This window comes from Aethalodelphis obliquidens, unplaced genomic scaffold, assembly GCF_003676395.1.
Source record: "Aethalodelphis obliquidens isolate GAN/ISIS:26980383/991018 unplaced genomic scaffold, ASM367639v1 scaffold8, whole genome shotgun sequence".
NCBI classification, from domain to species: Eukaryota; Metazoa; Chordata; class Mammalia; order Artiodactyla; family Delphinidae; genus Aethalodelphis; species Aethalodelphis obliquidens.
The window spans coordinates 40,629,754-40,646,078 of NW_020837952.1; the positions used below are offsets into that span (position 1 = coordinate 40,629,754).

At 40.4% G+C, this 16,325-nt stretch overlaps 1 protein-coding gene across 1 annotated transcript in view; it reads left to right on the top strand.

Annotated features, from left to right (window-relative positions):
- Positions 1-16,325, top strand: part of CFAP54 (cilia and flagella associated protein 54) — a 302,505-nt gene that overhangs the window by 219,366 nt on the left and 66,814 nt on the right. The window contains exons 58-61 of the mRNA XM_027107250.1: positions 543-648; positions 1,591-1,687; positions 6,366-6,464; positions 6,983-7,124. Coding sequence (XP_026963051.1) covers positions 543-648; positions 1,591-1,687; positions 6,366-6,464; positions 6,983-7,124 — 444 coding nt within the window. The remainder of the gene's footprint in view (positions 1-542; positions 649-1,590; positions 1,688-6,365; positions 6,465-6,982; positions 7,125-16,325) is intronic.

Here is a 16,325-nt window from a genome sequence, read left to right on the forward strand (position 1 = left end):
TGTGAATCCTTTTTATAGTGATTGTAAGATTTGCCTTTCCTGCCCTTCTTGCTACAGAAGTACCATTCCAGCTCCTGCATTTGAAGGCTGTGGCTCGCCATGAGGGGTGGGAGCTGTGTGCAAACGAGAGTGTTTGCATCATCCGTGCTGGTTTTCAAGCATTTGCTGACTTTCTAGGGTTTGTTTTTAGCAAAGATGTTTTCTACGATACCTGCAATGATAGAAGAAAGAAGAAAATGGATTTAGATAAAGGGAATGTGCTACAGGAGGAAGTGGGAGCACAAAGTAAGGAAATGGAGAGGAAAGTAACATGATAAGAACAGTTGTGTCTGGAAAGTGAAAGGAGGCAGGGGGAGCCTTCCTGGGGAAGGAAGCAACAGCTCTTTCCCCATTGGCTTACCTTCTAGCAAGAAACAGGAGACGGACAGACAAAAGGGACAGCACATTCAGTTTTCCAAATTTCCTGCATAAAATATTTGTTCTGAAGTTCTAAATGATAGAAAAAGGAAAAACCATCTTTGTATATCCTTTTCTTCTTTCAGGCAAAATAGAATGTCAAATATTGGTGGAAGAGAAATCTCCAACTTTGCAACTTGAGAGTCTATTTGAAGCTATACAGCTAAGCTTGAGACATGATCAAAACTCAGGGTAAAAAAAAAAAAAAGACCTTTCCATTATCATGACAATGTGCATTTGGGTTTGAGACTCGTGTTCTGGTAGTACATTGACTATTTAAGGCTGGGACGACTGGGGCACCCTTTTCCCACGGCAGGGCTAGTTCACTGGGATCCATTGTGCAACAGGTTCACTGACTTCCTTTTCAAGCTTGATGCACTTGGCTCTGCTCCAAGGCCTCGTTTACAGTGATGGTTGATGATGGCAGTTAGCATCGTGATGTACTGGACTGTAAATCGCTTCTAGTCTGTACTCAGATTGATATCCTGTCAGTCCCAGGTTACAGGAGCCTCCACTAGATGTGAAATTGTATCTAGAAGGGATTTATGTGAATATTCACTCTGGTTCAGCAGTACCAAGGCTGGCCAGCTCAATTCTGCATAAAAGTCACCTTAAGATGGAGAATAAGCCAGCATTATTACAACTGCACTGATTTAAATGGTCCCACCTGACAGGTTTGATAGTGAATACACAGACCTAACCCATACCGAATCACGGCTTTCAGCATAACTCTATGTGTCTCTTTAGAACTTATTATAATTAGCATAGGACAGTAGAGAGAGAGGTCTGGTTTTCCAGGCAGGTTCCTCCAGTCTTGACTGTCACTTCTTTAGTGCCTTGTGTGCTGGAATATTCCAGAATGGTCTTGATGCTCAGCTGCATTGTGGTCATAGCATGGAGTATTGCCAGCACAGGACAAGGTAGAATGCTCAGCTCTCTTCAAGAGCTTTCAATTTCAGTAGGAAGGAGGATGCCCGTGTCTAAGCCACAAGTGCTCTGAAAAGAGGATGAGTTTGGAACAGATGCTGGTTTTGCCTATTTTTGCCTTTTATTCTCTCAGAAATTTTTGACACAAGATGCAAAATGATTATGAATGGTGAGCTATCTAATAAGTACAATGCTGTATCATTTTAGGTTGATAAGAGACTCCTACCTCGAAATAGCCCTATTATTTTTGCACATGAGGAAGCCAAAGAGCAAACTTTCAGCATCACCATCAACACTTATTAAGGTAACAAACAATTTTATTAGAAATTTAAAGTATGTTGCCTTTGAACTTGCTTACTTTGCTAGCACTGTGCTATGGAAATAAAGAAACTGTTTTTCTTTGTGACTTGAAGAAATTAATTCATTACTTAATGCTCACACTCATATTTAGATATCTCCTTCGATATTTTTCCGTAAGACTCTGGAAACAGATTTCACGTGGACATTTTTGCCTGTTAAAATGTTATCCATGAAATGTAGGTGTATATAAATACTCTAAGTCATTAGTATTGATCAGGAGATTGCAGGAAATGACATATTGGTTAAGCAGATGGACATGTATGGTTTTCACCACTGATGTGGCTTGCAAACAGATCACCTTTTGAAAAGAGTCATTCATTCATTCATCCCATATCTATTGAGCACGTACTATGACCCAGGCCGTACTCTGGAAGGTGTTAAAGCAAGGTTCAAGACAAACTCAGTGCTTGCTTCCATGCACTTACTCTTCAGTGGAGGGAGACAGATAATAAACGTGGAAAGGAAGAAAGCAAGAGGAAGAAAGGTGGGAGGAAGAGAAGTGAAGGAAGGCTGGGGGGTGCTTTAGGTGGTGAAATTTAAGATTAGGAAATAACTCTGGTTGGTGGGATTGTGAATGACTGTGGTGGAAAGAGCTGGAAAGTGGGATTTGATGGATTGGGAGGGAGCGTGCAAAGAGTGGCAGAGGCATGTACTCCCTCAAGCAGCACTTCCAAATAAGGGGCAGAAACATCTCCAGGGATCCTGTGATCCTGATGAGGTCTGAGATTTGGCCTGTCTAAGGAGCTCCTGGGTAATGCCTGTGCTGCTGGTCTGTGGGCCACACTTGAGTACCAAGGATCCAGACAGAGTGAGATACTCTGGGCAGGAGGTTGGGTGGTTTGGAGGTGGATGAACCCAGTAACTTTGTTTTCATTTTTTAATAAAAAATGTCTAGTTTTTTATTCTTTAAGTTTCAGTAGGCATTATATATTTCATTCTTATTAAATAATCCTCTGACCCACCAAAAAATCTTTCCAGAGAATTTTGACGTCAAATCTCTAATTTTTGAGGCAGCATAAACATGACTTAAAACCTTTGGGCAAATAAGCTTTCAGTCAGCTGAACTACTCATACGGTTGCTGCCTTAGATGGATAGCAGCTATTTTTTTTTTTTTCATCAAAATGATTACATAGAAAACTTACTTTTGTGGTGTGGCAAACATCTTTATGTCCAATAAGAGAAAACAAAAATATTTGTTTCCATAGCAATTTGCAATGCAAATTAATAAGATTTTAGGATAGAAGTATATCACCTTCGGGGCCTTCTCTAGGGAGGTGTTTATAATTAATTAAGAGATTGAACAAATAAGATTTGAGTGAAAAGAATAGTATAATTGTATACAATATGATCATTATTTTCTGTGTATCTTTTTTTTTAATTAATTAATTAATTAATTAATTTTTGGCTGTACTGGCAGGTCTTTGTTGCTGCATGCGGGCTTTCTCTAGTTGCGGCGAGCGGGGGCCACTCCTCCTTGTGGTGCACAGTCTTCTCATTGCAGTGGCTTCTCTTGTTGCGGAGCACGGGCTGTAGGTGCGCGGGCTTCAGTAGTTGTGGCTCGCGGCTCTAGAGTGCAGGCTTAGTAGTTGTGGCACACGGGCTTAGTTGTTCCGCGGCATGTGGGATCTTCCCGGACCAGGGATTGAACCTGTGTCCTCTGCATTGGCAGGCAGATTCTTAACCACTGTGCCATCAGGGGAGCCCATACCACATTTTCTCGATCCATTCAACAGGTGATGGACATACGAATTGTTTCCACTTTTTGGCTATTATGATCAATGCTGCTTTGAATATTCATATACAAATTTTTTATGTGGACATATGTTTTCAATTCCTTCGGTGTATACCTAAGAATGGAATTGCTGGGTCAAATGTCAACTCTTTGTTTAGACTGTTGATGATCTGTTAGATTGTTTTCCAAAGTGGCTGTACCATTGTGTATTCCTACCAGCAGTGTATGAGGGTTCCAACTTCTCCACATACCTGATAACAATTGTTATTGTTTATCTTTTTGATTATAGCCATTCTAGTGGGTATGAAGTAATATTTCATTGTGATTTTGATTTCCCTGATGGTTAATGATACTGAAATCTTTTCATGTGTTTATTAGCCATTTGTATATCTTCTTTGGGAAAATGTCTCTTCAAATCCTTGGCCCATAGCCTAAATCAGGTTATATTTTTTTATCACTGAGTTGTAAGAATTTTTAAATATATATTCTAGATATATGTCCCTTATCAGATACATAATTTGCAAATATTTTTCCCAGTTGTGGCTTGTCTTTTCATGCTGTTAATCGTGTCTTTGGAAACAAAAGAGCTTTTAGTTTTAATGAAGTCCAATTTATCATCTTTTTCTTTTATGTTTTGTGGTTTTGGTAGCTCTTTACCTAACCCCAGATGTTGAAGATTTTCTCGTATGTTTTCTTCTAAAAGTTTTATAGCTTTAATGTTTAAGTCCATGGTCCATTTTGAATTAATCTTTTTTGTAAAGTGTGAGGTAAGGCTCTAAATTCATATTTTTGCACATAGATATCCATTTGTCTCAGCACCATTTGTTGAAAAAAATATCTTTCTTTACTGAATTGCCTTGGCTCCTTTGTCAAAAAGTTTATTGATCATAAATATAAATATTTATTCCTAGACTCCCAATTCTATTCCATTGATCCATAAACCTACCTTTATGTGAGTATCCATTGTCTTGGTTACTGTGTGGCTTGTAGTAAGTTTTTTGAAATTGGAAAGTACATGCCCTCCAGTTATTTTCTTCCCTTTCAATATTGTTTTCACTTTGAGTCTTTTGCATTTTCATATACACTTTAGAATCTGCTTGTCAGTTTCTGCCAAAAAACTAACAGAATTTTGGTAGACATTGTGTTGGATCTATAGATCAATTTGTGGACAGTTGGCATGTTAACAATGTCAAATCCTCCAATTCATAAATATGAACTCTCTCTTCATTTATTTAGATAGTAATTTTTCTCAAAATTTTTTTTACTTTTCAGTGTACAAATTTTGTACATTTTTGTTAAGCTTATTTCTATTGTGAACAGGTATTTTCTTAATTTCACTTTCAGATTGTTCATTGCTGGTATACAGAAATACAGTTGATTTATGAGTATTGAGTTTTGTATCCTGTGATTTTGCTAATAAACACATTTATTAATTCTAGAGGGGTGTGTGTGTGTATCTTGGAAGTTTTTACATAGAGCATCATGTCTTCTGCAAACAAAAACAATTTAACTTCTTCATTGCCTATCTACATGCATTTTTTTTTCTTTTTCTTGCCTGTTTGTGTAAGCTAGTATCTCCTACTCAATGTTGAACACCTCTCAATCCCTCCTCAATAAAGCCTTCCTCTCAATTCAAAATGAGCTCTCTTTTTTGAATGTGTGTGTCACTAATTGTTCTTACAATATAGTTATTTAATGTTATTCTATATTCTTCACTCAATGCCTATTAACCTTGTTTCCAGAATTAAACAGGTGAATTGCCCAAGCTTATATAGTCAGTAAGCTGGCAATGGCTACACCAGAGCCTAAGTAGTTTTGTTACAGTTGGTGACTGGGCTCTCCATATTTGGGACAGGACTATATTGCTTAGATTTTAGATTCCCCATGGGCAGATCTCTCCAGGTATCATCTGTCTACCTCCAAGCTTAACACTTGAACTGGGCCAGGCCACCTTTGTGCCTTGTATTTCATGCTCTGGCATTAGCTTTATTCATTGCATTTCTTTTTCCTTGGGAGGCTTATAGCCAGAAGTAAAAGAAAGATATTTTTGTTATTGCTTGTTTTATTCTGGAGTTTTGTTGAAGATTTAAAAAATCGGCCAAAATATGACCATCAAAAATTAGAACAAGCAATCTAATTGAATAGTTTTTACAGATCAGTTAAATCTTTAAAATTGACTATTAATACTTTAAAAATGTAAAACAGATACTATGTTGCTGGTGGAGTTTCTGTTTACTTCTGTACTATTGACTTTTTTATATTTAAAAACTGAACACACACACACACACTGCCCCATGTTAAACATATCTCCGTTCATTGTCACTTTTTGCTGTTCTGTGGAACGTTATGATTACAGTCATCCCTTTAATAGTTTTGTAGTTAGAAAACTGATAGCAAATACCTATCAAAAACCTTTAAGTAATATTCTTGTTTCTGACGTCTTTACACACAAGATATATTCAATTTCTAGATCCTCTATTAAGATGGTAAATAACATTTACTTAAAATGCAGTTTGTGTCTATTTTTATTCAAATTATGTAAGCTCATCTAGAAAATCACAAAGATAAAAATAATTAAATTACCCTTAAAACCTGGGGTAACCACTGTTGACAATTTTCTCTGCTTGTGTATACAGGGAACATATGTGTGTACCTAGCTTTTAGAAAACGGGATCATATTGTGCATATGCTGTTTTGTAACCTATACTTTTCTTTTGCTTAAGGTAGTTTGGATGCCTTCTCATGTCAATAGTTGAATATACATTATTACACTTAATGGCCATGTAGTGTTCCACTAAAATCTCATCTTCAGAAGATGAGAAAATCTATCACGAAACTTTATGATATCTTTATCTATCTTTATCATAAAACATTTGCCATATTTTTTAGGCTCTTCCCGGAAGGCATAGTTCTATTAAAGAACCAACAGTAAATAAATCTGAAATGCACAGTTTATTTGCCTGGATTGCGATAAGAGCTGCTGCACAGGTTGGTGTGAGTTTTATTTAACTCTTCTTTTTATCATCACATCTGTTAAGGCAAAACAATGTATTGATACAAGAGAAAGGAAAATATCACATTCTTTGGGATTTGCACCAATGATGTTTCTTTGGGAAGATTAGAAGTGCTCTTTATATGTGTAGTGTTTTTAATCGCTATTAGCCAGACTTGGTTTGATTCCACTTTTCTTTAATGAAAATAATGGGAGATACACATGTGCACATATTTGACACACATTTTGGCAAGTATCTGTCATAGCTACAGGAGGTAGCCTATTCAAAATGACTTATTTATTGATTAAATTGTCAACAGTCATGATTTGTTTGACTATGGTATATACTACATGTTGGGGGATCACATATTGTTTTTCAGTTTGTCTTTATTTTTTTCCCTAATGTGTACCAAATGTTATTTTATGAATTTGCTTTTTCACATTATTTACCTAATGGATAATCTATGAATCAGAAAGCTTGCATTTATGAACTCTAATTGTGCATTAATTTTAGGTCAGTGAGGCTGTGCTGGCAATCAACCTACTTATCGGAAAGACAAATGATAAAACTGATAAAGTTAGTGAACAGGCATTACTGAATATCCCAGAATTTGCCACCATGGATCTTTTGTCTTCGTACACAGATTATTTGCTTGGTATGTTTGAATGTTAGGCATTTTATAAAATTGTAATATATGTCATGTGTAATCAAGTTTCAGGGTTTAATTATAGAGATTTTAACTTAAAAAGGACAATAGTTTGGGGAACCTCTTGGAGAGGATGGGTTCTTAGGATCTAGCTGCTAAAATATAGGGGCCTCAGCTCACTGTACATACATACATGATAGTCCATCTGCTGCTGCATTTCAGTGTAGGGCTCTGTGAAAAAAATGGTATTTCCTGATGTCTGTTTATTTTCCAGTTCACACATTTCAAATGAGACCTTTTGGGATTATTTATTTGAGGGACCTTCTCTGATCCTCTGAAATGTGTACTCACTCTTATACTCTCATATGGTTCCCTGTCCTTTTTATTAGTTCTTTTATATTTGTGTGTGTGTGTGTGTGTGTGTGCGTGTGCCTGTGCATGTTTGAACTATTTCTCTTATTAAACTATTGTCAGCTTCCTGAGAGCAGGGACTTTAGCTATTTGATTTGCTGCTCTGTCTACAGAAAATCACACATTGCTTACACATAGCCGGCATTTGATATTAATATTTGTTAAATGAATGAATGAGAGGTTAGTGGAATTTAAACTTTACCTTACTGCTATGTTTTTTCTTACTTATGACGCCTTTGTTGGTTAGTAAACTATAAAGTAAACCTCTGAGTCAGGTCAGCAGTAACATAGATATTGAACAATCACTTACGCGTTTGCCCTTTCATTTATTCAAGAAATATTTATTGAGTGCTTCTTGTGTGCTCAACACTTAGGTAGGTTCTAAGGAGCCAAGTACTGGAATCTCACTTCCAGAAGGATATTTTAGGAATAACAGTATCAAATTTTGCTTGGCATTAGGTGAGCACTGAGCCAAAGGGAATGAAAGTGTTAACTTTAACCTGATGGGGGTGGGAACAGTCTTCCTAAAGCCTCTGAAATCACACCTATACGCAGTAGCTTACTCTGCTGGTTAAGGTTAAGTCAACCTTAGCTGAAGAGTTGTGTCTGAAATCATCTCCTTCATGACTCTCTCCTGAAGAATAGGTGGCCCAGACTATTTTCCAACCTGAAAATGGTTTGCCCTCAGGTTAAACCATCAGATGGATTTTTATGCCAAGGTATTGTTTCCTTATTTTTATTGCCTTCATGCCTAGTAGGATTTTGCTTCATCAGATTTCCGGACCGTGGCCTGGATCTCAGACTGGGTGCATGGCCTTCCTTAGAGTCCCCATAGATAGGCTCCCAGGGGACAAAGCAGGGCAGTCTGGCAGCAGGGGCTGGTCGCCGCTTTTTTCTCTTGACACTGCTCGTCAACTCAGTTCTCCCTGGTTCAGAATGCCAGGCAGGCAGTCCTCTTAGAAGCACACATTATTGTTTTGCTACAAAGAGAATGCAATATTAATAATGAAGAGGGTTCAACTTATACCTCGATCCTGTCAAACCATTTCATTTCTCTCAGCCTCATTTGTCCTAATCTGAAGGCTGTGTGAATTAGATTTATTTATGGATAAGACTAAAATCTGAAAACTTTAAGACTGTGATTCAACGTGGCTGAACATGGCTTCCAGCATGGCTATTTCTTTTTCATAATGGCCCCGTATTACCTCTGAAACGTCTGTCTACTTTATCCTAGACATTTTCTTGTTTTACCAGTTTTTAGGCCAGGGATAACAAATAAGTTTCACCTAAAATGCTGTATTAATCAGTTACTGGCAAAATTATACTGTGTACCGAACGACCCTACAACTCAGTGGCTAGAAAAACATGACTTCATTCTCTTACTTGTCTCATGTGTTCTGCTTCAGGCTGCAGGCTGAGTTTAGGTGTACTCTGTGTACATTTGTTATGAGACCCAGGCTAAAGAGGCTGTGGCTACCTGGGGCCTGCTGTTCTCAGGGTATAAACCAGAGCACAAGACCAAGACCAAGCACAGAAGCACACTTGAGGCCTAAGAAAGGCCTCATTAAATCCCATTAGGCATAGCAAGTCATATGGCCAAGTCCAATACCAGTGAGTCAGGGAATTAGACTCTGCCTGTAGAGGAAGGAAGAGGGGTGTGAATGTTTGTGGAGTGGTAATCCAGACTATCACTTATGACACGTTCAATCTATGGCTGGTAGCCACCTGAGAAGAATTCTGAACTTCTGTATGGAAACACTGGAAAAGGTGCTGCGGTGATCAGTTAGTAATGTCACCCGTGGGCAATGGCATCCCCTAACCAGATGATCTTAGTTGATCCAGATGGGCAGGTAGTCTTCATCTCGGCTCTGCTTATTACTAGAAGTTATGCTTTACTTTTCTATTTCAGTGGTTTTCCTAGCATCTTCCAATTTTCAGTTTTCATTTTGTACCATTAGCACTCCTTTACTGTTGTACCAAGATAGTAATTTGAAATGACCAAATTTTAAAGTCCAATTCATTTTGTATTTTGCCTTAAGAATAATAATTTTGCCCTCCAGTATTTTCCTAGCAGACTGATCATTAATTCATGTTATGATTTCCCTCACTTCAGTATTTGGGTTGGAAGGAAATATTGAATCCCCAACTGATTGCTGCAAATACCCAGATGGCAGTGAGGTTCATATTATAATGAATCGCTAAAGGGCAACAATAACAAATTAAAATTGTTTGATTTTCCTTGCATTAGCATATATTAGCATGCAGGAGAAAACCCCCTCAGTGATTTACCTTCACTAGCATTGACCTGTACACGATGTGGTAAATGATATTCATTGTTTTTGTGTGCAGAGCCCTGTACCAGATATTTCTGTCCAGAGGGAGGGAGGAGTCACAGAACACACCAAGGAGTGGGTCTTGCCTTCCACGAGCTTCCAGTTTTTGGCCATCAGAACAGGCATCTACTTTGAAATTATATAAATGCAGCTTTTAAGAGGACCATATTAATTAGTGGAGGCAGATTAATGTATTTTAATCTAAAGCTGGACACAGGTGGGGTGTGCATATGAGTTTATGAGGAACTTTTTTTTCTGGAAGAAGTACATGTGGGGCAGATACAAATGAATTGGAGGCATGGATACCAGATAGGAGGGGGAGCTCATCTTCTCAGCAGAGCAGTTGACAATCAGAGAAGCATGGTGACAAAATAGACCAGTCACGTGTGGAGGATGGAATATAGATCATCTTGCGAGAACCAGAGAGCAATTGTATGATGTCTATAGAACAATAAGAGAATTGAGTGTTGTAGCTGGTCCAATTTATTGAGGTTTCTTTTACATTGTCTTGTAGGAATAGAGACCCTGAAATGATGCTGAGACCATATTTAGATTGAATGCAAAAAACCATTTACTCCATGTCTACTTTGGGCCCAGTTATATTCAAATATACACCATCTTTTTGTCTTGATTTTCCTGTGGGCTTAATAAAAAATTCAGCTAGGATTAAAAATTATTAAATTCTATAATACACTTTGAATTAAAAGCAACATTTAGGATTAGTGATTCCAGATGCAGCCTCTCACAACTAAATACACTTGATATATGGAAAAATATAAATACGTGTCATTCCAAAAATCAATGTTGATGAACATACTGTCAGAACATAGAGATCTATGGAGCAGAACTGAGAATCAACTGACCGAGAATCAACAAGTACATGCTTTGCCTCTTGAAACAGAGAAAACCGTCCATCCTGAAAAAAAAATGATTTGTCTTTCCCATACTGCCTTGCCCCTGGCTCAGAGACATGGGTCAATGCCAAGTAAAAACTGGGATGTCATTCCTCTACTGCTCTCTTGGCTTTTTCTATTCCTCTGAGACACAATTTCCCATAGTGGTGGGGAACTAGGGAGACACATTATATCCTCAAATCCTGAATAATTAAACCATGTACAGGTGAGAATGGAGATAAATCATTCATGCTTACAACAGTGATTTTGTGTGTGTGTGTGTATGAGCATGTGTGTGTATATGTGCTGTATCAATCCAGAGTGTCAGCAGTTCATACAATGGGGGTATGATGAGAACCATCCTCAGCGAAGCAGAGCTGTCCTGGGCCGATGTCTGCAAGAGTCTAGATGTTCCACTCAGAGCTCTGCCCTTGGAGCATGTAAATCTGAGAAAGGACGGTACCATGACCAAGGGCAGAGCATACGTTCTCCACTCTCTACTGTCAGACACAAGGCATGAAGAGACCCTATTCTAGACAGAGTCAACAGTGAGAAAATAAGAAACAACAGATGGCACATGTGAGAAAATATTGCCACATGAACGCAATGGGATGCTATCCTGAAGACTCAGAGGAAGATTGACCCTTGAAGGAACCAAAGGAAATCTAACAAGATGGTTTGAAACTCTTAGAGCCTAAGCAGTCACTCCTGATGCTGTGTGCTGGTGCTTTCTTGTGTGATTTCATTTATCCTTTAGGAAAGTCCTGTGAGAGTGTCACTATGCACATTTATTAAATGAGGCAAGGTGCTGGGAGAGGTATTGAACTCTGGGTGATGGTTCACGGCTAATATAGACCCTCATCTATACAATTCTAAAGGCAGTGCCCTGGATCGTTGTGTTGGGTGTGATAAATAAGTTTTACCAGGAAATCAAAATGCAGAATCGATACTTCTGGTCAACCTGTTGGCCTGAGCTGGCATGAAAGATACTTCTGCCCTCCCCAATACAAACCTATTACAAGGCTGGATAAAATAGAACCAAAATTGTTTTAATTTATAGCTGAGCATGAAATCAGGAAAGGGAGATCCCAAGTCACCAAAGTAAAATGAGAAATTTTAAGCAAGAGCTGCAGCTGAGCAGTCACTGGAGCAGGAACAGCCAGGGCTCGGACTTGAATGCCTGGTGAAAGAAGGGGTCTGGAAAGAGGGCCCCGCAGGTAGGGAAAGTCAGAACCTAGCTAACTGCATAACATTGGCGTTCAGAGAGAGCTTGTCCACAAATTGAGGACTAGAAGTACGCTGCCCACTGGCCTGCATAGCTGCAGAGCAACATGCCAAGTGCCCAGTGAGGGCCAAAAAGCAACCACAGGGAGAAGTCAGAAACCACCTAAGACTGTGAGGTTGGAATTCACACCTCCTGAATGATGCAGGGAAATAAGCATAAATACTGGCCCAGAACCAGTGAAAGCATGCAGATCTGGCTGGGGATAATGGAAACTGTTGCAAAGGGATACTCTTCAATGCAGGGTATAAGGGACTGTCCCTCCAAGAAATTCTTCTGAAGATAAATTTAAAGACAGCACAGATGACACCTGGACAAATTTTGGCATCATTTTTGGATTATAAAGAGGAAGGAAAAAATTGTAAACAGTCAGAAAAAGACCTTCTACAAAGGAACAGAAATTGAACTGGCCTTAATTTTTCTCTGTGACGTTAAAGACCAAATGACAGGGACTTCCCTGGTGGTCCATTAGTAAAGAATCCACCTTCCAATGCAGGGGACGCTGGTTTGATCCCTGCTCAGGGAACTAAGATCCCACATGCCGCGGGGCACCTAAGCCCGTACACCACAACTACTGAGCTCGTGCGCCTCAGCTAGGGAGCCTGCATGCCGCAAACTACAGAGCCCACATGCTCTGGAACTCGCACAACTAGAGAGAGACAACCCACATGCCGTAACTAGAGAGAAGCCCGCGTGCCACAACGAAAGATCCCACCCACATGCCTCAACACACATCCTGCATACCGCAACTAAGACCCGACACAGCCAAAAATAAATAAATCTTAAAAAAAAAAAAGACCAAATGACATTGGCCAAATATGTATCGAGGTTCTTTTTTTCTTTTAATTTAGTTCAATTTTTTGCATAGGTAATTTATTTTCAAGACTCACAACTCAAAAGTCATATAAGGGTATGGAGAGAATGTCTCCCTTCCATCTTCTCTGCAAGTGCCTCAGTTCTCCTCCCCAGAGGCAGTCAGTGTTGTCAGAATATTAAGGTCCTATTCCTGCTGTAACAACCATAAATTTAGTGGCTTAAAGCAACACAATATATTATCTTACAGTTCTGGAGTTCTGAAGTCCAAATTGGCCTTACTGGGCTAAAATTAAGGTGTCAGCAGGGCTACATTCCTCTGGAGGCATTGGGGGAGAATGTTTCCTAAGCTTTTTCGGCTTCTAGAGACCACCTGAGTTTCTTGGCTTGTGGCCTCTTCCTGTAGCTTCCAAGCCATCAGAGTAGCATCTTCAGTCTCTCTGACTCTGATACACTCAGTCTTCTGTTTCCCTTTTCTACATATAAAGACCCCTATGATTACACTAAGCCCACATGGATAACGTAGGATAATCTCCCCATTTCAAGGTTAGTTGACAGGCAACCTTAATTCCATCTGCAACCTTAATTCTCCTTTGCCCTGTAACCTAACATTTTCACAGGTTCTGGGGATTAGGGCATGGAAATCTTTAGGGAACCATTATTCTGCCTACCACAATTGGTTTCCTGTGTTCTCTACCAGAGATATCACATGCTTATACAAACTGTCAAGGTTCTGTTACAGAGGACAGAATCCACTCCGATTCGTTTAAGCAGGAGGAGGTTTATTAAAGGACTTTCAAAATCCCTGTGAGGGCTAAAGAAACAAATTCCAGGCTGAGCATCCGGAAATGACTAAGCCATACATAGCTGGATCACCAAGGCAATGCAGGTTTTTGTTTTCTTTCGTTTTATAAAGTGTCTTAGTCTGTTCGTGCTGCTATAAGAAAATACCACAGACTGGGTAGCTTATATATAAACAACAGAAACGTATTTCTTACAGGTTTGGAGGTTAGAAGTCCAGTATCAGGGCACCAGCAGATTCAGTGTCTGGTGAGGGCCCGCTTTCTGGTGCATAGATGGTGCCTTCTTGCTTTGTCCTCACATGGTGGAAAGGGCTAGGGCTCTCTGGAGACTCTTTTATAAAGGCACTAATACCATCACCTTGGGGGGTTAGGATTTCAACATACGAATTTCAGGAGGGTGGGAACACAAACGTTCAGACCATAGCATAAGGGGAGCTGTAGAATCAGAAATCTGCCTGCAAAGTAGGAAGACTCTGCTCTAGCTGCAGCCTCACCAACCACACCACCTCTGCCAGAATCCACACAAGCAAAAGATGCTTTGACTCTTGTCTTCCGCACCACTTAGCACAGTGCCAACTTCAGGTCTTTCGTGAATGCACTGAATTGGTGATACCTAAATCTCATCCAGGGCCCTAGCTGCAAGGAAACCTCAGAAATGGGATTTTTATCTCTGCAACTTCTTCAATATAGGTAAGCACATTCAGAGATTAGGAAAAATGTTGAGTGAACCAATATGGTGCACACTAATACACTGATATATTTTTCCCTTAAAAACACAAATAATAGGGCTTCCCTGGTGGCACAGTGGTTGAGAGTCCACCTGCCGATGCAGGGGACACGGGTTCGTGCCCTGGTCTGGGAAGATCCCACGTGCCGCAGAGCGGCTGGGCCCGTGAGCTATGGCTGCTGAGCCTGCGCATCCGAAGCCTGTGCTCCGCAGCCGGAGAGGCCACAACAGTGAGAGGCCGGTGTACTGCATAAAAACAAACAAACAACAACAACAAAAAAAAACAAATAACAGTATAGCCATTAGTATGCATAATTTTATGCTCCTTCCTCATTGCTTTTCTTCAACCTAATGTAAGTGTATCTGTTGGCAGTTCTTTTCAAATCAATACGTAGCTTCTTTTTATTGTTGCATAATCTTTATAAAGATGCACCATAATTAGTCTTCCTTTGATGTTTAGGTTGTTTCTACCCTTTTGCTATTACATACAAATTTGCTCTAGATATATATGTGAGAGATATATACATATATATATATATATCTCACATATATATCTATTGACCCAATAGATATACTAATCTATGTACAAAGCTTTGCACATATATGATATATATGTACATTTATAAATGTCATATGTATATGATTTATATATATAGTATATGTATAATTATATATGTATAAAATTTTGTTCATAAGCTAGTATATTGATTGGGTCAATTCCCATAAGGAAAATTTCTGGATCAAAGGGTAGAATCATTTGTAATTTTGATAAGGTTTGCAAAACACCTTCCATAAAGGTTATGCCAATTTGTTTTCCTGCCAGTAATTAATAAAAGGTCATTTTCCCCCATACCTTTGTTGATACAGGTATATTATAAAAAAATTTTAAACCTTTGTCAATATAGTAGGAAGGGAAGATTTAATTTTAATTTACACATCTGGACGAGGGGAAGATGGCGGAAGAGTAACACACGGAGATCACCTTCCTCCCCGCAGATACACCAGAAATACATCTACACGTGGAACAAGTCCTACAGAACACCTACTGAACACTGGCAGAAGACCTCAGACCTCCCAAAAGGCAAGAAAGTCCCCACGTACCTGGGTAGGGCAAAAAAAATAAGAATAAACAGAGACAAAAGGATGGGGATGGGACCTGCACCAGTGGGAGGGAGCTGTGAAGGAGGAAAGGTTTCCACACACTAGGAAGCCCCTTCACGGGCTGAGACTGTGGGTGGCGGAGGGGGAAAGCTTTGGAGCTGGAGCTGCGGAGGAGAGCACAGCAACAGGGGTGCGGTGGGCAAAGCAGAGAGATTCCCACACGGAGGATGGGTGCTGACCGGCACTCACCGGCCCGAGAGGCTTGTCTGCTCCCCCGCTGGGGCGGGCGGGGCTGGGAGCTGAGGCTCCAGCTTCGGTCGGAGCGCAGGGAGAGGACTGGGGTTGGCAGCGTGAACACAGCCTGAAGGGGGCTAGTGCACCACGGCTAACCAGGAAGGAGTCTAGGGAAAAGTCTGGACCTGCCGAAGAGGCAAGAGACTTTTTCTTCCCTCTTTGTTTCCTGGTGTGCGAGGTGAGGGGATTAAGAGCGCTGCTGAAAGGAGCTCCAGAGGCGGGCGTGAGCCGCGGCTAAAAGCGCGGACCCCAGAGACGGGCATGAGACGCTAAGGCCGCTACTGCCTCCACCAAGAAGCCTGTGTGCGAGCACAGGTCACTATCCACACCCCCCTTCCGGGGAGCCTGTGCAGCCCGCCACTGCCAGGGTCCCGGGATCCAGTGACAACTTTCCCAGGAGAACGCACGGCGCGCCTCAGGCTGGTGCAAAGGCACGCTGGTCTCTGCCGCTGCAGGCTCGCCCCACACTCCGTACCCCTCCCTCCCCCCGGCCTGAGTAAGCCAGAGTCCACGAAGCACCTGCTCCTTTAACCCCATCCTGTCTGAGCGAAGA